Here is a 21,269-nt window from a genome sequence, read left to right as displayed (position 1 = left end):
ACTGACAATAGGAATGTGACTAATAAATTATCACTATGGTAACACTGAAAAACATGACGAGTGGCCGACGATCCTCAGCAGTGATTCATGAAGCCAGAGAACCACAGCAGGAGAACCAGGACCAGGATCCACAGGAACCAGAGAACCACAGCAGCAGAACCAGGACCAGGATCCACAGGAACCAGAGAACCACAGCAGCAGAACCAGGACCAGGATCCACAGAAACCAGAGAACCACAGCAGGAGAACCAGGACCAGGATCCACAGGAACCAGAGAACCACAGCAGGAGAACCAGGACCAGGATCCACAGGAACCTGAGAACCACAGCAGGAGAACCAGGACCAGGATCCACAGGAACCAGAGAGATGAGAAAAGCACAGAAAGGCTTCGGGGAAGATATCAAGTTAGTAACAGATATTAAAGAGACATGAAGCAGAAGGATGGAGAGGAAGAGGAGGAGAGAGGAGCCTAGTGCATCATGGGAGTCCCCCGGCAATCTAAGCCTATAGCAGCGTAAACTAGGGGCTGGTCCCAGTGAGAAGATTTTTTAATAGCACGGACAATGTTCATCTTAGAAGTGGAAAACCCTTTCACTTTCACTCTAACCTGCTGTCTGTATGCTAGAAAAAAAAACACAATTAAACGACACAGAAGCTGTGTGGAAGATGGAACAAAACTGGACCACAACTGAAATGGGACACAAACATGTCTGGTGTCAGTCTTCTAGTTAACTCTCCTAGTTTTTCCACTCACCTGCCAGCCACTCCCACCACCTATTCCACTCACCTGCTCCTGATCAATCATTAAGCCAGTATTTAAGCCTTCACTCGCTGCCGGCTAGTTCTGTACTCATCCTTGGATGGATAAGGAACTTACATCCAGTGTTTCTAGGAGTTATGTTCATGTTGGATGATTGTGCCCTATACATGCAGTTTTTGCCTAATGCCAACACTGAGTGCAGCTGTGTGGTGTAGACAGTCCTTGCATGTAGTGAGTTTGCACCCTGTTACAGACCTGCAAATGTTGGGTTTTTCTTTGAAACCATCTCGTCTCTCCATAACTAAACTAGCAAGTTTTGTGATTGTTTACTTGTAACCGTATCCTATCCACACTTAGCTCTCCCTAGTGTCATTTCAGTTTGGGCTTGGTGACTTAATTTGTAAGACCCTGGTTTGCAATATGGGGAACTCAAGTTTGAAAGATGTTGACGGAGCTTACTAATGAACTAAAGAGAATCTGGAGCAGCGTCAAATGTCACATGATTGTCAACAGTGAGATTGCTTACTGATGTGTGTACTAATGTGCCTTTGATTGCTGAGGTTAGAAAATGAATAAGCTGCATAGTCGTGTAGCCTATTCACACTGAATCTTTGAATCCAATCACAAGTTTCACACGCGAATGTTCTTTGTAAATAAAATGGATTAAATGCACTAGAAAAACGCTGAATTACCTTTTTATTACTCTTCAAAAAAGACTGAATCACTGAATTAGATCCTGGAGGGAAGTGGTGACATGTCTTCACTGTATGAGCTGATTCGAGGAGAAGATAAGGATGTGTGTACAAGTTAGAGGGAGGTGACGGTAGGAAACAAACTGGGAACAGGATTTGGGGACAGACGGTTTAAACAGCAGGTGTGTTAGAAAGTCGCTCATATTTCACACTCCAGTTCAACAGGGCAGATGGGGGGGTGGGGTGATACCAAAGGGGGGCTAACAGCCATGACTCCATCACTGTTTCTCCAGTGGCTCTGTGTCATTGTAAAATCTGCAACAAGGACACAGACATAATCTGTGTTGGCCCAGAGAGAATCAGCTGACTAATGACATCAAAGACTGATGCAATGTGTTGCTCCCACTGCAGTGTTTGCTGTTAACTGTGTTCTGCTTACTGCTGGAAGAGCTGGAAACTGGTGCTGATGTCATTTAAGAAATATTAAAACAGATGCAAGTTGGTTTCCACTTGTGGAAACTGTTCCATGGTGAGGTGATAAAAGGATTAATGCAATAATGACAGGGCTGTGCTCAGCTAAAGAAATTATGCAGCTCAGTGAAGGAGGTGGGACAGGTACCATGTGGAACAAGGGTTTATGCTTTGTTGGCAGAGGCCTTATATAATTACAAGTCAAAATGCTGCATATACAGTGTGGACATTATGCCAGTTTGTAAATTCAGTTTCGTTCCTGTTCAACCAATTGTGCCGCCATGCAGCAATCTAGCAACCTGCACAGCCAAATATGCTACCTCATGTGACCTGGCAACCCATGCAACCGACCACAGTAGCATGAGGAATTGATTGAGGCCGTACAGCCTTTGGTGAAGAGCTGCTTTCAAAGATGCCCGCAGTGCCATTCAGCAGCAGAATGCCAGCGGAAAAGACCAGATGGTGTGACATGTTAATGAGGCTTGCTGGGCACTTCTGGCTGCCAAAGGAAAGACACAGTGACCCTGAAAGACTTTTAGACTTGGTGCCTGCTTCTTAGTTCTATTCACATCTATTTGCAGACTATTTTAATCACTACAATGCAAATATATCATGTAAATTAACAGCTCCACATGACCCACAGGTGGGCCTCTGCAATACATTAACTGAAATTAGAAATAAAGAATGATGTGTTATCAGACTGGGATTGAAACTCCAGGTTCTGCCTGTTTTTCTCTCATCCCATTGTCACTTGAGCCTGTGCTTTATTTTAGAACAGCCCTAAAGCCTTACTGCTGAGCCAGGGACAGAAAGCCCATGAATATCAGATGTAGCCTGCAGTTCCAAGAGTCCTATCAGGACCATTGCACAAGCAGGCACTTAACAATCCCTCCTTTTCCATTCAGCTATGCCACTTTGTAACCGCATCCATTTGAAACCTCTGGCCGCAACAAGCCCCGCCACTTTCATCTTTATCATTAACAGATGTCAGCCACAGTCAACACAAGTGAGGAGTGGGGGTCCACTAGGGTGGTAAAAAGCACTTCCTGCCTTCAAGAAGTGAGAGAAATCAACACATACTGGTACTTCAGGTTTCACCTTGATTAACAAGATTAGTTTGGTTTTAAGGTGGTGCAGAGGCCACTGGTTTCATGTAGCAAGTCCCACTTTGAAGAGGAGAGCTCAGCAGTAGACCCAACAGCTCTGGGCTCAGGCGGAAAGTGAATGCCTGGCCATGGGCACTGTAGTGGAGCGGCTGTGGTTAGAGTGGGTCATCCCTCAATCAGAAGGTCAGTGGTTCGATCCCCGGCTCTTATGAGTCAGCACGTCAAAGTGTCCTTGGGCAAGAACTGGCTCCTGAAGCAGCTTCAGTGTGTGAATGTGTGTGAAAGAACAGTCTCCTCCAACTTAGATTCCTCCTGAATAAATGAATGATGTGTGAATGGGTGAATGAGGCTTTGAGTAGTTGAAATGACAAGAAAGGCTCCATACAAATACAGACCATTTAGTGCTTACAGCATATTGTCATCTCAAATTATGTGTACAAGTCTGACTGTACATGATTGTACATGTTTCCACTGTGCATGTGTATAACAGTGTAATTATTCAGTTGTGAAGTTACTGTGAAGAGAGCAAAAACATACTTCTTCTATGTTAGTCGTTTTGAGTGAAAGACACGCAGCTAACCATATTTTGTTTTTTGTTTTTTAGAGAAAATATAGAAAAGAACTGTGCAGTTGATGTAAAATGCTTGCTATGCTACCATATCATACATCGAGCTTTGGTTTGGGTTTTTTGACTATAATGACTATTATAATGAATGAATAAGTTGAATTGATTATTGTGTTGAAATTAAAACTATATCTCCTGCTGAAATTGTTTAATTTAGGCACCACTTCTACCATATTTATATATATATATATATATATATATATATATATATATATATATATTTCACAATACAGTGAACACATTAAGTGTTCTCAAGAGATAAAATCAGCAGATTGAAATGTTGATTCTGTGAAGGTTTAATACCTGATAAATCAAGTATCTCATCACACCTACATTCCCACATACACCCACAGATATTAAAGGGATACTTTGAAATCTCTGACGATTGTCACATTTCTGTTGTCTAAGTGTACATTGCCCTTTCAGTAAAAATCCCTGTCCTTGTCGCTGCTAACGGTACTGTAGGCCTGAGGAGGGCGTAGACACTGAGAGCTTAAGTGGGAAGGCACAACACATGGGAGGTTTTATACTATCCTCCCAGATCTGCTGTCTTGTGTGAAGATGTCCTCACCTATCAGTGAGACCTTCTCTGTACAGGGATATTGCAAATCAAACCCAGTGATTCCCTTTTATTCGTGGGCCAAAACTCTACCCCTTCATGACCTGTGCCCTCTGCAAACCCAGCTAATGACAAGTGAAAACCGAGCTACTGACCAGTGAAAACTCAGTTACTGACCAGTGGAAACTCAGTTACTGACCAGTGGAAATCCAGTGCTTGACCAGTGGAAACTCAGTTACTGACCAGTGAAAATCCAGTTACTGACCAGTGGAAACTCAGTTACTGACCAGTGGAAATCCAGTGCTTGACCAGCAGAAACTTAACCACTGATGAACTTGCTGTCAGCACCTTTTTTCCAGCATCTTTTCTTTTGGTCTTTGTGCTGTCATTACCAAGGCTGACATTTGGCTCTGGAGTTCTGCTGAAAGCTGCATGCCAATGTGGTCTCATGCAGCCAACCCTGACAGGATGCAGTTTTGACAGACAGCAGGGAGAGATTGTTCTTCTGTGCATGAAATACAAAAAAAGAGACCCAGCCTCGCTTGCACTGCAATTTCACCACATTAACCTCATTGAAATCACCCAATGTGTTAAACTGGAGTAGAAATACATCAGTGTCATTGTCTGATTAATGGGTGGAACAGGATAGACAGAGCCTGAATCATTTTTTCAATAGTGACATCAAAGTTGAGTTGTAGTGATAATGCTTCGGTCAAATGGGCAAAGTGTATGTACCTTACCATCTAGTCCTCAGAAACAACTAATATAGGTTGCCATTGCTCTCTAAAATGACCCAAATGTGAATTAGTCTGGAACCTCGTTTTTGATTACCAAGGGGCATGTTTACCAGGTGCAGACCAAAATGCCTTTGTATACGATTGGAACAACCTACAGCCGGAGCTACGACACATGTGACATTACCAAATCCTGTCCGTACGGCAGACATATCTTTCTCATCAACCAAGTTTTAAATGCAGTTGTCTGTTCCTCTTTTATAGAAAATATATCATCCAGTTTGTTTAATACTTGCATGATTCAACAGAATGCTCCTCATCAGTGGCAGCCACTTTGTGGACTAATGCTAGAGTAAAGGTTGTGATTGGCCTCAGCTGGGAATCTGTCTGAACGAGAGGGAGGCCATATGTACCTGCCAGAGCAAATAAAACACAAGCTCACTAATTTGTCAGGTTCCCAGGAAAAAAAGAAACATAAGTCATCAAAATAATCTTTAGTCAAGGTCTGTTTAGCTGCTTATCCTGCTGCTTTCAACCGTATCACATAGTTTCATGCAGTTTGCTCATTTGCCACGGAACGGTGCGTGTTATAACTTTACATTCTTACAAGAAGTTTAGGTCATCTCATTCATGTTGCCTCAGAAATTGAACTTCACGGTTCAGTCGTAAGCTTGTAAACTGCCAAGCCTGCAGCTCATTTTGCCCTGCAGGCTCCCTGGTGGGTTACCTGATCTCAGTCTTTGACTTTTTCTTTGGATCTGCTCTTGACTCACACTGACCTGGCCTGCCATGGATTTGAGACACTGTCCTTAGCGCTGTCATACATACTGAGCATGCTACAGAACATAGATTAGAATGTAGCTTTATGCAGCTGCACTGCAAACAAACTGGGGCACTGCAGTAGCATAAGTAATGGTAACATGTCACATGTGATATTGTTTGGAAGCTACCCTGCAGGGCTTTAGTGCTCGGGCAAATATAGAAATGTAAAACTTGGTTAGAGACAATACAAGAAAGAAATAGGGACAGCGAGGAGAAGACAGAGGAAGAGGCAAAATAAAGAAAGGAATACCAAAGAGAGAGAGACAGACGATGAACCATCCCAGCAGCTCTCTTTTTGATGCAATGTTTGACTAGACTAAATTGGCCTTGATGAATGTACCCCTATATAGTGATGGTTTGATTCAGGCTGCTAAAACACTTTGGTTAAGTTTCGGTTGTCGAATGATTGTTATTTGATTTTCCTCTAACTGTGAGCTGCCTCAACATACAAGTGAATGTTTTGCAGATATATTCTTTAAAAACATTTCCTCATATTAATAAAACATCAGACAAAAGCTGATTTTGAACAATTCTGCTAAATGCTGGATTATATTCCACACCAAGTCTTTAGAATAATTTGTTTCTACAATATCTGCTCTTGGCAGTTACAGTATGTAACATCCACAGTTCACATCCAGAACCTCACTAAATGACGCACTGCTTCCTGCATTGGCCCTGAATCTTAATGATGCCCTGCCAGTTTGAATGTAATCTGAAGGGATGCAGGGCCATTCTATAAAGAACACTAAATTGGTCAGCATCGCGTTTTCCTGTAAATCGTTTTTGCTGAGAATCTCTCTTGTACCGGGACCATGTGTAGTTTTAAAACCTCAAATGTGGTTGATATTATGCTGACAAGGTACAGAGCCACACTATATTTAATCAAATGATCCTAAACTAACTGAGATCCAGCTAATCTGGGGCAGTGCAGTATTCCTGCAAAGACGTGCTGGTTAGTTTGAGGCTAATTTGGCCCTCTATATGAACATGCTCCAATCTGACGTAAATCATGACTTGTACAGTTTATAGCACACACATGACCTTGGCATGCATCACTGAAGAAGTGGAACAGGATTACAAGAGTGAACTATCCTGAGCTCTTAATCATATTCATAGAAAACTAGCAGCTCTGCTCTTACCCAGTACATCATGAGTGTTCCATTTTACAGAATTAGCCTATTATTTATAAAGCCAGGGAATCAGTAATCAGCTCTGCTTAAAGTGTTATTCCAATTTACCGAGGAGGGAAGCACTCCAAATGGATCATGTTTTCTTCTGCCTTTACAAGTTGTGTGTGCTGAGCTGTCTGCTCTGAAGTCTCGGGAAATGACGGCACAGTCTGTTGATAGCAATGAGCTTGCTCTGACAATTTGTGGGAGGCACAAATACTGTACATGCCTCTCCAGCAGCATGGATAATCCCAGGGAGATGGCAAAACAGACAGGAGGAGGCACAGAGAGATACAAGTCAACCCACCCAAGAAAATGAGAGCTGGCCAGGTGGAGAGCTGTGCCTGGAAACAGACATGGGGTAGAGGAGAAAGAGATAGACATCACATTGCAGCGCCAGATATGAGGAAAGAACAGCAGAGACTCCGTGGCTGCTGGAAATGGGAAGAAAGAATGAAGCAAATAATGAGAGTGAAGAGAGAAGGATCAGTATCAGCCCATCACTGCGCTGATACATTATTAAAGCACACATACACGGGGACAAAGTGGAAGGCTTCACCGCTCTCCGGGAGAGACGGTGATGAACAAAGTGTATATGTAGGAGTGTGTGGGGGAGAGGCAGAGCATGATTCATTACGGCTCAGTGAGACCTCTGAAACGTGGCTCGCTAAATCAAAAGATGACTTTGGCTTATTATAAGGCCGGTAAGGTTATTTTTATGTTAGCAAAAATCAGTTGGCAATATGTTGAAATTCAGTTTTAAGTTAAACACATTACTCCAACAAGCTGTTTATTTATGAATAGTGATGGAGAGATGCAATGAGAGGACAGCGCTCTCTGGGGAACACAATGTGAAATGGACACACTTCTTCATGTGACATGTCTTGTTACTCACTGCCAGCATATGTGCCAGTACCTATTTCCTGCTACTGGCCACATGTGACCTGTATGAGATGAAGGTGTCATTAAGTCAGCAAACACGGCTCAGTGATGTCAGTCTGAGAAATAACCTCCTAAAGGTTGAAGGTCAGACAGCAGAGGTGTGGGGGCCACGGCAGACCTCCGCATGCTCTTCTTTACAGATGGAACTACTTCTTGTAAATGGAGCAAAATGTTTTTACTAAGTTGAAAAGTTGTGGATAGTGTTGCGTTCAGGACACAGGTTGGACACACAGTGCAGGGAGAGTGGAGGAGCCGAGGGGGGCCGAGGGGGGCCGAGGCTCTGTTTTGCCACGGTATGAGTGAATTGAATCTAATGAATGCGTTTCATTTGAAGAAAGGTCTTCATGAGGCTTTTCCACGCTGACAAAAAAATACAACTGGGGGGCCCTAAAAGCAGGGGCTAATTCTGGTTGTAGGAGTGAATGTGAAAGAAAAGCACAGCACTCAGACCCCCACTGAAAGCCATGTGAGGAGGATTTGTGGTTTCCACAGCCACAGTCCACATGGTGAAGTCACTGCACCAGGTGTGGTGGCCGATGTAAAGACAGAAGGAGGCCGAGGGGGGGAGAGGGGGAGGAAGGCTTCCCATCGGGAGGAGGAAAGATAAATGAGGGGGCTGTGTTAAGGGATTGCAAATTTAAAGTGGTATGTGAAATGGAGAGTCTGAAATCCCTCCCCCCCCCCGCCCCCTCCCGCTGCTGCAGTCAGCCTCAGTGAGGCTCAGACCTGCGGATGGACCGACGCTGCTCCGTCGTGTCTCTTCTTTCTCCTCCGGAGGACTCACCGCATCCAGCAGCACCTCCTCCCCTCCTCCCGAGGCCGGCCCTGCCCCCCCCCTGCCCGCTGGACTACCGACCACAGACCTTTTTCGTGCACAACATGCCTCCTGTGTGTTGTCTGTAGCTGCTGAGGAGGGGCACAATACGGCTCGGGGTGGATTTCTGTGAATATTACATAAGGGGGTGGTGGTGGGGGGGGGCAGAGGAGCGGAGTCTGTGGGGTCCGTAGCTCCGTGTGAGCAGCCCACCTTGGACAGAGCCCGCCGTCAGCTCGAGGCTCGGCCGGGGGGGTGGGGGGGGGCAGGCTCTGCTCTGCTCTTAGATGAGCTGCAGCTCGTTTGACCCGCGTGCGTTCTAAGTTCTAACATCGAGGGTTTCTCAAGTTCCTCCCCCAGCATGTGCTCCATGGGCTGATGGTCGTTCCCACAGGGGGGGCTGTAGTGGGAGAGCAGCAGCAGCAGCGGAGGACTGTCTGATTTGTTTGTCAGCTGTTGAATCGTTTTATTTTTTTGGCTGGACAGAGTCAGAATCGTGATCACTGTGTCCACCAGTGCTCTAAATGTGCTCCGGTCTCGTGCTGCTCATGGGGATCCCGAGCTCCTGACCCGAGCACAGCGCGCCGCAGACTCCAAGTTATCGTTCCTGGAAGAAGAAGCTGAGCCTCGGGCATCCTCTGCAGCCATGGCCGGGCTCTGCCGAGGCCTCCTCCGCAGCTCTCTAACCCTCACCCTCACTGTCCTCCTCTCCTGCTCCTGCCCGGCTCTAGGCAAGAAGAAGCTCTACATCGGAGCCCTCTTCCCCATGAGTGGAGGCTGGCCCGGAGGACAAGCCTGCCTCCCTGCCGCTCAGATGGCTCTGAACCTGGTGAACGAGAGGAGCGACATCCTGCCGGACTACGAGCTGGAGCTGATCCACTATGACAGCATGGTGAGTAACAGTTGAATTCATTTTCAGTATAAACTCATCTTTCACCCTGTTTAATGTGTTGATCAGACTGTCAGGTCCTGTCCTGTAGACTGTGAAACATCCATGTGATCATTTAGCATCATTTGAAGTCTTTTCTAACCCATTAAATGAGTCTGTGTGAATCTGGTGTGAAATTCATTCATTAACAACTGCAGAGTTAATGACTAGAACCCTTCAGTAATGAGTTCTAATCACTTTTCACCACAGACTTGGAGAAGCTAATTAGAAAGTTTGACACCCACAGGCTATTTTTTATTATTATGACAGTATTACTAAGAACAAAGAATAAACACTAGGAATCATCCATTCTCATTAACTTATAACTGATCAACAAGAACGAGTGCTTTGTAATTTCTTAAAAATGAAAGTAGCAGGAAAGGCTAACCTTCAGACTTTATTTGAGAGCTCGTCATCTCTGAGGGGAGGCTGCACCTCAGTGTTCTGATCATATCTCTTTTAATCCACACAGCAGACCGTTTCACTGTGGCTGTTTTAATTCTATCGCTGCACTGTGATTATGTCTCCCACATAACCTTAGGTCATCATCAGGATAATTGGCAATCCTCTGTGTATTGTATGTTTTAAAATGGGTCGAAGCCCCAGAGAAATGTTCTCCCTCCTGTATAGTGGAGGGATATCTGCATGTGTGTACATTTACATAAGAGCAGCAGCTATACAGCCTGCACCATATATCCTCTGCCAATAACTCCCTGTCTGTTCACACCAGAGACTGCTCATCTATGTTTGTTGGCTTTCACTTTTCCTGGTCTCCAAACATTCTGGAAGAAAAACAGCATCTTACATTCAAATGTGATCGGAGCAGGAGAGTAGACCAGGAAATGATGGTGGTTGAAGACACACACTTAGAAACAGAAAGCTGTTTGATATTGGTGCAGTGAACAATAAGGGTGTGAAGGTCAGGGGGGTGAGCCAAAAGTGAACAAATGTTTCCTGTAAGTAGCATCACAGTATTCTAGTCCACAGGCATAGACACAGGCTAGCCTCAGAGAAATGCTTGACGTGACCGCGACCTCTTAACACAGCGTTTGGTGGTGGTGGGATGTCATGGGTTAATATTCTGTCAGGGTCGTTGGATGGTTCAAACACAGGACTGTCACCTCCAGACTTGTGTCTTATTCCTACTTCTCATTAGCAGGACTATAGCTGCTGTTCTCATTTGTGCTTGTTGTGACTTCCTGAATCGCTGGGTCTCTCTCTTGATTAAAGAGTTTGCTCTTTATGGAAAGCGTCTTGAGATGACACTGCTGTGACTTGGCGCTATATAAATAAAGATTGATTGATTATTCTATCTAATGTACAAAACATATGTAATGTATTTAGCCTACATCATGGACGTACCTTACATTACTTAGACTGCGTCACTTCACTCACCTCATGTGTGTAATGTAACTTAACTTATGTAACTAATGTGTTATAACCCAAACTACGCTCTATGCTTAAATGACGACCATGAAAATGATTATTACCATGAGAGTAGGACTGTTGCTGGTACACTCCAGTGATCATATATAGCATAGGAATGATAACATCTTCCATGGTACTGGTACATTTGAACACATTCCATGTTATATGGATGCCAATCAAAAAGAAATAGCAGTACCGATACCATGGCTGGGGGCTGGGGGGCTGAGGGTGGGCACTACGTCCCCACAACAATGTTACCAGCGTTAACTGCAGGATAAGCAGCACCACACGCACCACCATGCCCACCCAGAATAGTGTGCAGTGCAGAGCCTGCTGTTAGACAGCCAATCAAAAGCATAATGAGATGTTGCTACAAGCGTGCTGCATGCTTATTGGCTTGCTGATGCTGATGAGATTTACTCCAGAGTTTTCCAAAATTTGGTGCCAAAATACCATAAAATGCCATGATAGTTTTTTAATACTCTCTAGTTTCAACGCGATTCAGTCAGTGCCATAAAAGTATCAAAATGTGGTGCCCTGCCCTGATTATGTGCCGCCACCACGTCATGCTGCGTTCAGAGGTTGTGGCCAGTTTGCGTATGTCTGTGAGATCAGGTTGCATGTACAGTAAGTGTTTCACCAAGTCATGTGACACTGGATTGTTTTGTTTGTATAAAAAAAACTGTGAATGACACTTGATAGGCTTCCTTACCGAGAAGTCGTTGGATCAACAAATCGCAGGCCTTTGACACCAGAGAACAGTTTGAATCCACATCACTCAATGCTGTGGGGGCATATGACACGCCTGCGTACAACTGTGAGGCAGTCACTGTCGTCTGTTTTCAAATTACAACTTCAAACCAGAATTCTGGATGGCTTCTGGAGACAATGTGTAACCTCTCCATGTGGCTGAGACTTGATTTCTTTGTTTCTATCTGCTGTTAGGGTTAGGGTTGTATCCCCCAGTTCAAAGTGATCCTCAGAGTTTGCACTGATAAAAATGTATGCTGGTATGTATTTATGTATTCCATTTCCCACTTTACCTTTTTGTTGTTGCAAACAGTGTGAACAGGGTTGCAGGGAGATACATGGGGATGAAAAACTAATGCAAGCACTACATTTAAAATGCTTTAAAGGAAACCTCATCCCATTTATGAACACTGGCACATGTTTGTTGTTTCACTTAGTTCACTGAGACTGATTTGTTAGCCTCACATTTTTTGTAAAGTAAGTAAAATATGTAGTTTTGTCATGGCACCCACGATAGCGGTTGTGGGAGAAGTCTGGTCTGGTGCCTTGGTCAGTGCCAACATTGCCAGATGAACTGGTAATGTGATGAACTGGTAATGTGAGGGGTTTACAGATCCAGTCTTAAACCTCCAGATGTACTCACAGACTCATCGGGGCCCCGATCTTTTCAAACATGTTTGATATTTGGGATTCAAAATCTGGATAACTACGTCACTACGTCACAAGACCACAACAGCCAATGAGAGATAGACAAAGAGAGAGAGAGACAGACAAAGAGAGAGAGCGAGAGAGAGAGAGAGAGAGAGAGAGAGACAAAGAGAGAGAGAGACAGACAAAGAGAGAGAGCGAGAGAGAGAGAGAGAGAGACAAAGAGAGAGATAGACAAAGAGAGAGAGCCCATGGTGACAACATTTTTCCAACCAGTCATTTAGCTCTCTGCTTTAGTTTTCTCTCACTCCAGATCATTAGCAAATGACACCCCATGAGATAAGATCACACAAGGAGTCCATTGGTCTCTCCAGCATGATAATCTTGATCATATCCTGCAGTGTGTGGTGCGCCATTATGTTCAAATCTTGTAGTGTTAGTGATTAGAGAGGAGAGCATCTGTGACCATTCTCCTTATGTGTGTGATGCAGCCCGACTTCTAAAGCGATTAAAAAAAGAAACTCCTGTAGTATGAGCTCTACTTACAACAAGTGTTTACACTTGTTATTATTTTTATGGTAATTATTTGTGGATGTAGCCAGGTAGCTAGCTTTGTAGGGAAATGGCATCCTTACTCTACAGTTATCTGACACCAGACATATATGAGTCAGTGAACAAATTGGAGATGTGGGCTTTGATTTAAGGCCAATTATAATTTGTCAGTGATTACAGAAGCCTGACAATTAGTTCTTTGATAACATGAGCTTTCAAAGCAACATGAGTCGTGACAACATACTGTGTGACAAACTGCATCAAGAGAAGCAGCTGTCATTAGCTGAAGCTAACCAATGCATAGAAGACATGCATAGAAGTGTATGGGCTTTAACCAATATGAGTCGCCTTTGGAGTCCTGTTTTTAGGTATGTCAAAGTCAAATAGATTTTAATTTTTCATGTAGCATTTGACATGATTCAGGGTTGGGAATTGCATGTTGCACTTCACTTAAGAGCACCAAATTACTGGAAGTAATAATACACGTCAGGGATTACAGGATTGTTTTTGTCCAGCATGATTGTGTTTGACTGATCAGCTGTTTGTTTGTTACTCCTCACCTGCAATTTGTCAAATGGAGGTTAAAGCTTTTTCATATTCTTTTTTTTATCTGTTTAAGTTTGGAGGCCCTGGGTTTCTATCTCTAAAAATCTGTGAGAGGGACATACTGTATATGTCGAGTCACTGTATGCTGTGTGAGCAGAGAGCTTTCTCTCTTATAGTCATTCTTTTTATTTGGTTTTAACTGTATAGCTATATAAACAATTAAGTGCACAGTGAAGCATCACTCTGGTTCAAACTGCTTTGCATTGGATCCAAACTTCAAAAGCCTAGTGGGGGAGGGGGGTGTTGAGGTTGGCATGACAACAGTAACCAAGACAACTGCAGTTCAAACAAATACAGATTTGGCTCCAAGAAAAAGGCAAGAACGTATCTACTCACAAACAGGAGCAGATGGATGGCTGGATGATGAAGCTTGTCCGTGTGAAAAAGCCATATTGAGCGCAGTTAGCCAAATGTAAGAAGTGCTGGCCGGATCACTCATCGATCACAGACCTCTGCACAACGCCACCACTCTGCCAGGCCAGCTGCACATCATACTGAACATGCTCTGATGGATATCCTGCCCGTCACAGTCCTCAGAATCAGAATCAGAATCAGAATTCCTTTAATAATCCCCGGGGGGAAATTGCTTTTTGTTACACACAGCTCCAAAAGAATAAGAATAAACTTCAAACACAAAAGTAAATCAGGTGAGTCCAGAGTCCAGGGTCCTCTCCTCTCTGGTGGAACAGTTCACGTACCCGGGCGATGGCAGAGTGGATGACGTCACACGCCGAAGTCGGGTTGGCAGAAGGAGGAATGTAAACAGTCACCGCAACAACATGTGAAAACTCCCGTGGCAGGCAACGTGGACGGAGACCAACAGCAAACAGTTCAATGTCCGGGCTGCAGATGTGCTCCTTGATAGTCATATGAGCAGGATTGCACCACCTGTTGTTCACCAGAACAACAAGCCCCCCTCCTTTCTGCTTACCGCTCTTGGTGCAGTCCCTGTCGGCCCGAACAGTTTGGAAGCCACCAATGGAAACATTTTCTGCACTGTACACATGACAAACACTTTGAATCTTGAATCTTGAATCTTGAATTGTCGTCGGGAATGTCCTGATGCAGCCATGTCTCCAAAAAGCACACCAGACTACACTCCCGGTGCTCCATCTGACTCCTGGCTAACGCTGTTAGCTCCTCCATCTTGTTTACCAGCGATCTCACGTTGCCCATAGTAACGAAGGGGAGACAGGGTTTATACCAGGGGTCCCCAAACTTTTTCCTGTGAGGGCCACATAACTTTTCCCTTCTCTGATGGGGGGCCGGGGTCAGTTTGTAACAGAAAAAGTGTGACGATCGCAGGGGTGCCTAAATGTAAACATTTATTGTTTTCCAGAAAGCCACACATAACCAAATATTAATAACCCTTTCCGGGATCTTCACAGAAAAAAAGTCAGGAAATAAATAATAACACTATTAAGGAAATAAATAACACTATTTATGAAATAAATAATAACCAAATAACCTTCATGACAGAATCCCACTTCAACACTTTGCAGCACAGTGCTTGATGGTGAATTAGGCAGTGGACTTGTAGCGGGGCGGTGAGACCCCGTTCTTCCATCTCCCGGTTCATGCGTCCTATTAGACCCCGAGACGCGCCCACCATACTAGGAGCCCCGTCAGTCGTGATGATGGCAAGCTTTGACCAGTCCAGGTCCAACTCTTCCATGGTTTGGCATACTTTGCCGAAAATATCCTCCCCCGTCGTAGTCCCTTTGAGACTTTGGAGGGCTGCCACCTCCTCGCACATCTCAAAGTTTGCGCTAACTCCACGAATAAAAATGAGCAGCTGCGCTGTGTCCTGCACATCCGTGCTCTCATCCAGTGCTAATGAAAAAAAGTCAAATTCTTTTGTCTTCTGCTGCAGCTGGGCATATACATTACCCCCGATTTCTTCAGTGCGTCTGGTGATTGTACTCGCCGACAGACTCACGGCATTAAAGGCATCTTTCTTCTCGGGACACACCTCCTCCGCGACAGCATTCAAACATTTCTTGACAAACTCTCCATCAGTGAAAGGTTTACCGCTGCTTGCTATCAGTTGAGCAACCCGAAAGCTGGCCCGAACGGATGACTGGTTCAGCTGAGCTTGGCGTACAAATGTATTCTGCTGAGCTAACAGTCCACTTTTTAGCTTTGAGAGTTTGTCTGCTTGCATTTGGCCTTGCAAGCTATCATACTTGTCTTTGTGATGGGAGTCATAGTGTCGGCGCAGATTGTATTCTTTGAATACCACCACCGCCTCTTGACAGATGAGACAAACAGCCTTTTCTTTGCATTGAACAAAAAAAGAATCGTTTGTCCACTGCAGGTTAAATACCCTGCATTCTGAATCAATTTTTCTCTTACCTAACCTTTTCGCCATTATTCCGTTCTATTTGATAGGGGCGAGTCTAGGATTTTTTTTCTGGGGGGGGGTTCAGATAGGGGCACAGACTGCAGAAGGGTGGAATAGAATGCCACGTTCTATGCGTGTATTAGTCTCGATCGGGTGGCCAGACTGAAAAAAAAATCATAATGCGTCTCTGGTATTGTTCTGGGGGCCGGGCCAAATGTGGAGGTGGGCCGTATCCGGCCCGCGGGCCGTAGTTTGGGGACCACTGGTTTATACACCTACACCTACACCACACGCTGTGATGCCCAAAAGGCCAAAAAATATAGCCTGTATCATCAGGTGGTGAGCAGAGCAAAACACTTCTCCAGCTTTCTGGGTCTGGTGAAACAGCAATTAAATTTGGGCCCTGCGCTGCTGAAAGTTGAAGGCAGATCCCAAAGGTTCAGAGGAAGGGGATGAGGATGGACTAGGATGAAGGGGCCAGCTATCTCAGTATCTCATTTGAATGTGTTTGTGATTTCCTCCAACTGGCAGGGTTAATCACAGAGTCAGCTGACAGGAATGCGGCTCCAGATTACAGCAGATCCACTTTACAAACCAATCTATTTATTCAGGACTAATGAGGGCAGCTTTCTCCAATCCACTTGAGGTGAGAAGATGAAATCCAGCACATGCCTCAGCAGCCTCCTTTAACTCACAGAAAAGATGTAGACTGCTTCAGGAGCTGGTTGCTAAGAGACCGTTTAGGTCCAAGTTTACATCTTGTCAGTTATTGATCTGGGCAAACTCTTGCAGGAAATGAAATAATGTCCGTTTAAAATGTTTATGGCTTTTAGCTGAAATAGCCTCTGACTTTCTAATTTAATTAAACAATTGTCTCCATAATTGATGTTACCCTTAACCAGAGTAACATGAATGATGTGAATACTAGAGTTTTTTATGTGATGCTGAAGGCACTCCTGTGTAATTGAATCCTCCTGAAATCCTGCTGTATTTGCTCTCTGTTAGGTAAGCTGGACTTGTTATATATATTATTATATATAGAAAATAATTCAAAATTATTGAGTACATTCTACTGTATGTCATATAATTCCAAACCTCATTTTAAGTCAACATTCAATTGAAAATCACTTCCATTCTTGTGTAAACAAATGCATACTACAAACTGCTGCTCAGAGGCCTATTGTCTCATAACCTGCCCATGCTCTCACTCAGATACTGCACCAATCAAATCGTTCAATCAAACACAGTCAGGCATTACCAAACATTCATGCAGTTCATGCATTTTTTTTTTTTTTTTTTCTTTTCTTTTTTTTGGGGGGGGGGGACTACAATTTTGGCCAAATGACACTGCAACAAACACTGCAGAGATTTGACTAACCCTAGGCTTCTGCTATCTATCCATGCGTGCCAACTCAATTTCATTTATATAGCCCAAAATGAAAAACTCACAATTTGCCACATGGGACCTGTGCAATTGTAATACCAGTCAATAATAGTAGTGTCATGCCACACAGGAAAAACTCAACAGGATACCAATTTCTGTGCTTGCCCAATGTGAGGCCTTCCCAGGAAAACGTCCTGTGTCCTGTGATTTACAGCCGCTGTGCCATTCATGCTTGTTTTGTTGCTATGTGTGATCAATGGAGCTAGCTAGTAATGAAGGAGAGTGTGCCCTGTCTCAAACCTGCCTAAGAAGCTTCAGTGTTTCTTCTACTGGTGCTCATTTTCTCAAATATAACAGAAAATATCTGATTATTTGAGAAAAAGATAACACAAAGATAAAGATAAAAGATTAAAAGAAACAAAGGAACATAAAGATAAGTTCAGATGTTTAGTACAAGACATTCACCCAAGGTGAACTCCAATAAGAAACATCCAACCATTCGTATCAAACGTATCAAGCAGACGCTAAGGGGCTACCCATTACACATTTTACTGTTGCTACATAGCGTTATGAGTTCACCAGAGTTGATTCACATGTCTGACTGGCTTTCTCTCCATAGCAATGGTGGGCATGGCTCATGGGTATTGTAGTGCTTAGAGCAATTCCTTGTGTCAAACTGCTTTCTTTGCTTTGAATGATCTGTGTGTAGTAATATGGCATAATGACAAATGTTAATGATAACAATAGCAACAATAATAATAATGATTAAAAAAAACAACAATCAAATTTGGTCCTCCAAACACGACCCCCTTTCTCTGTTAAATGATTAATAGTCACCACTCCCTCACCATTATCATTTACGTAGCTTATTGATTTTTCGATGACCTTAGGCTGTAAATAGAAAGCGAGGAGCTGTAACATGCATTACGCAGATGAATGCTGTCTCTGTCTCCCGAGACATGCCTGACTCTTTTTGAAGGTACCGTGGAATGTGTCTCACCTTGCCCCTCCGCCTGCTGGCCCTGCCCCAACTCAGCTGTGTATGGTTTTATACAGCATGGGCACAACGTAGAAGGAACAATGTATCTTACAATAAAAACTGTACTTCTTTTAACTACCTCTCTTAGTGAGTTGTGTGTTATATGATCTCCCATCCTGTCGCTGTTCTAAATTAGTAGCATGGCTGGCTGGAGTAAACCTAGAAACAGGGACACAGCGAGAGCCTGTTTACAATGTGATTACCAAGCTAGCTTATTTCCAACAGTGATTGGAACGCTGGTCCTTCAGTGTCTCATCCTCTGAAGACCACAAGATGGAGACACATAAGCTGCAGGAGTCACTCTGAACTCACTGAGACTTTAGATCACATGATCACTCTGATCACATCTTTGAACAGTTCACATTAATGATTGCCATTCATGTGGGAAAGCCTGAGATCTGGAGCTTTTGTCTGCACGGCAGTAAAAACCGTCAGCATGTATCAAATCAGGGCAACAATCCTGGAGGGTGAAATCAGCACAAGTGATCATCTCACATGTCACATTGAGCTCCCAGCTTCAGCTGCAGTGACAGGAGCGTTACACTCCACCATTCATTGGTCTGTGAAAATCCTGATACTGATTTGGGCACAGTGGCATAGCTGGTTAGCTAGCTAGTCTTGTAGTTAAAATACAGTGACATTATATTTACTGTTTGCCAACTGTGCACAGTGTTCTTTACGTTGAATCTTGCTAGCATAATGTTAGTTTTGTGGCTAACAGCTGAGCCAAAGGGTTCTATGAGCTGAGGGGCAAGAAATATCTCCCGTTGCCATGTTGTATCTATGATCTGTCCTATTTTCTGGGGTAGTGAACAATGTTTCCATTGCATAAGCACCTAATGGGGTGGTAATAATTGATCCAAGTATTAGTCAGCCCTCAGGCGTTACCAGGGTAACGGAGTTACAACTTGTCAAAAACTTTAGAGTTTGGTTGCAAAATGCATGAAAATATAAAGATATGGTCACTTTTGTCTTTGGCAAATGACCATGGAATAAGCGGGATAATGCCCTTCAAAGTGTCCATTATCAGGATGTAATCCCTCCAACGAGTTCTGGGTCTGCCCCCGGGTCTCCTCCCAGAGGGAAATGCCCGGAAAACCTCTAAGGGGAGGTGCCCAGGAAGCATCCTGACCAGATGCCTGAACCACCTCAACTGGATCCTTTTGATGTGAAGGAGTGCAGCGGCTCCACTCCGAGCCCCCTCCGGATGTCCGAGCTCCTCACCTTATCTCTAAGGCTGAGCCCAGACACCCTACGGAGGAAACTTATTTCATCCGCTTGTATGCGTGTTCTTGTTCTTTCGGTCATTACCCAGAGCTCATGACCATAGGTGAGGGTTGGAACGCAGATCGACTGGTAAATCAAGAGCTTCGCCTTCCGGCTCAGCTCCCTCTTCACCACAACGGACCGGTACAGCGTCTGATTTACTGCTGACGCCACACCAATCCGTCTGTCTCATTCATTTTACCCTCAGTCATGAACAAGATACCTAAACCCAAGATACCTAAACTGACCCACTTGGGGCAGCAACTCACTCACTACCCAGAGAGGGCAATCCACCTTTTTCCAGCAGGGAACCATAGCCTCAGACTTAGAGGTGCAGACCCTCATCCCGACCGCTTCACACTCAGCTGCAAACCGCCACAGCACATCCTAAATGGCACGGCCTGAGGAAGCCAATAGAACCACACCATCTGCAAAAAGCAGAGATGCAATTCTGAGGTCCCCAAACCGGACACTCTCTTCACCTTGGCTGCACCTTGAGATCCTGCCCATGAAATTCACAAACAGGATCAGTGATAAGGGACAGCCTCGGCGGAGGCCAACACCCACTGAGAACGTGCTTGACTTTGTGCCAAGAATGCAGACACAGCTCTCACTTTGGTTATACAGGGACCGAATAGCTTGTAGCAACGAACCCGGTACCCCATATTCCCACAGTACCCCCCACAGGATTTGCCGAGGGACACGGTCATAGGCCTTCTCCAAGTCTACAAAACTCATGTATACTGGATGGGCAAACTCCCATGACCCCTCCAACAGCCCCTTAAGGGTAAAGAGCTGGTCCACTGTTCCACGACCAGGACGGAATCTGCATTGTTCCTCTTGAATCCGAGGTTCGACAATCAGGCGGAGCCTCCTTTCCAGCACCCTGGAGTAGACTTTCCTGGGGAGGCTGAGCAGTGTGATACCCCGATAATTGAAGCACACCCTCCGGTCCCCTTTTTTGAAAATGGGGACCACCACCCCGGTCTGCCAATCCACAGGTACTGTCCCTGACCTCCACGTGCCTCGTGTCCAGAGCCTTCAGCATCTTAGGTTGAATCTCATCCACCCCTGGCGCCTTGCCACCAGGGAGCTTCTTAACTGCCTTGGAGACCTTTGCCAGGGATATGGACAAGGCTTCCCCCAAGTCTTCAGACTCTGCCTCCTCCACAGAGGACGGGTTGATCAGATTCAGGAGTTCCTCAAAGTGCTCTTCAGCACCTCCTTCTTCAGCTTGACGGCCTCCCCCACCATGTTCTTGGGTTGCCGCCCCAAGCAGCACTGCCCACCTTCTGGCCACAGCTCTCAGCAGCCACCTCTGTAATGGAGGCTTTTAACATGGCCCACTCGGATTCCATGTCCCCAACCTCCCCGGGATGTACGCGAAACTCTTCCGGAGGTGGGAGTAGAAGACCTCCTGGACAGGGGTTCACCAGACGTTCCCAGCAAACCCTCACTACATGTTTGGGCCTACCAGGTCTGTCCGGCAGCCTCCCCCGCCATTTGATCCAACTCACCACCAGGTGGTGATCAGTTGACAGCTCTGCATCTCTCTTCACCCGAGTGTCCAAGACATAGATCCGATGACACTACCACAAAGTCGATCATAGATCTACCAGTTGTTTTCCCAT

General features: G+C 44.8%; 1 protein-coding gene across 1 annotated transcript in view; it reads left to right on the top strand.

Annotated features, from left to right (window-relative positions):
• Nucleotides 1-21,269, top strand: part of gabbr1b (gamma-aminobutyric acid (GABA) B receptor, 1b) — a 94,897-nt gene that overhangs the window by 20,824 nt on the left and 52,804 nt on the right. Inside the window, exon 6 of the mRNA XM_070846537.1 lies at nucleotides 9,425-9,585. Within this exon, the coding sequence (XP_070702638.1) occupies nucleotides 9,425-9,585 (161 nt within the window). The remainder of the gene's footprint in view (nucleotides 1-9,424; nucleotides 9,586-21,269) is intronic.

This window comes from Pempheris klunzingeri, chromosome 16 (genome assembly GCF_042242105.1).
Source record: "Pempheris klunzingeri isolate RE-2024b chromosome 16, fPemKlu1.hap1, whole genome shotgun sequence".
NCBI classification, from domain to species: domain Eukaryota; kingdom Metazoa; phylum Chordata; class Actinopteri; order Acropomatiformes; family Pempheridae; genus Pempheris; species Pempheris klunzingeri.
The sequence above is the reverse complement of the archived record's forward strand: the minus strand, read 5'-3'. Positions and strand labels throughout refer to the sequence as shown.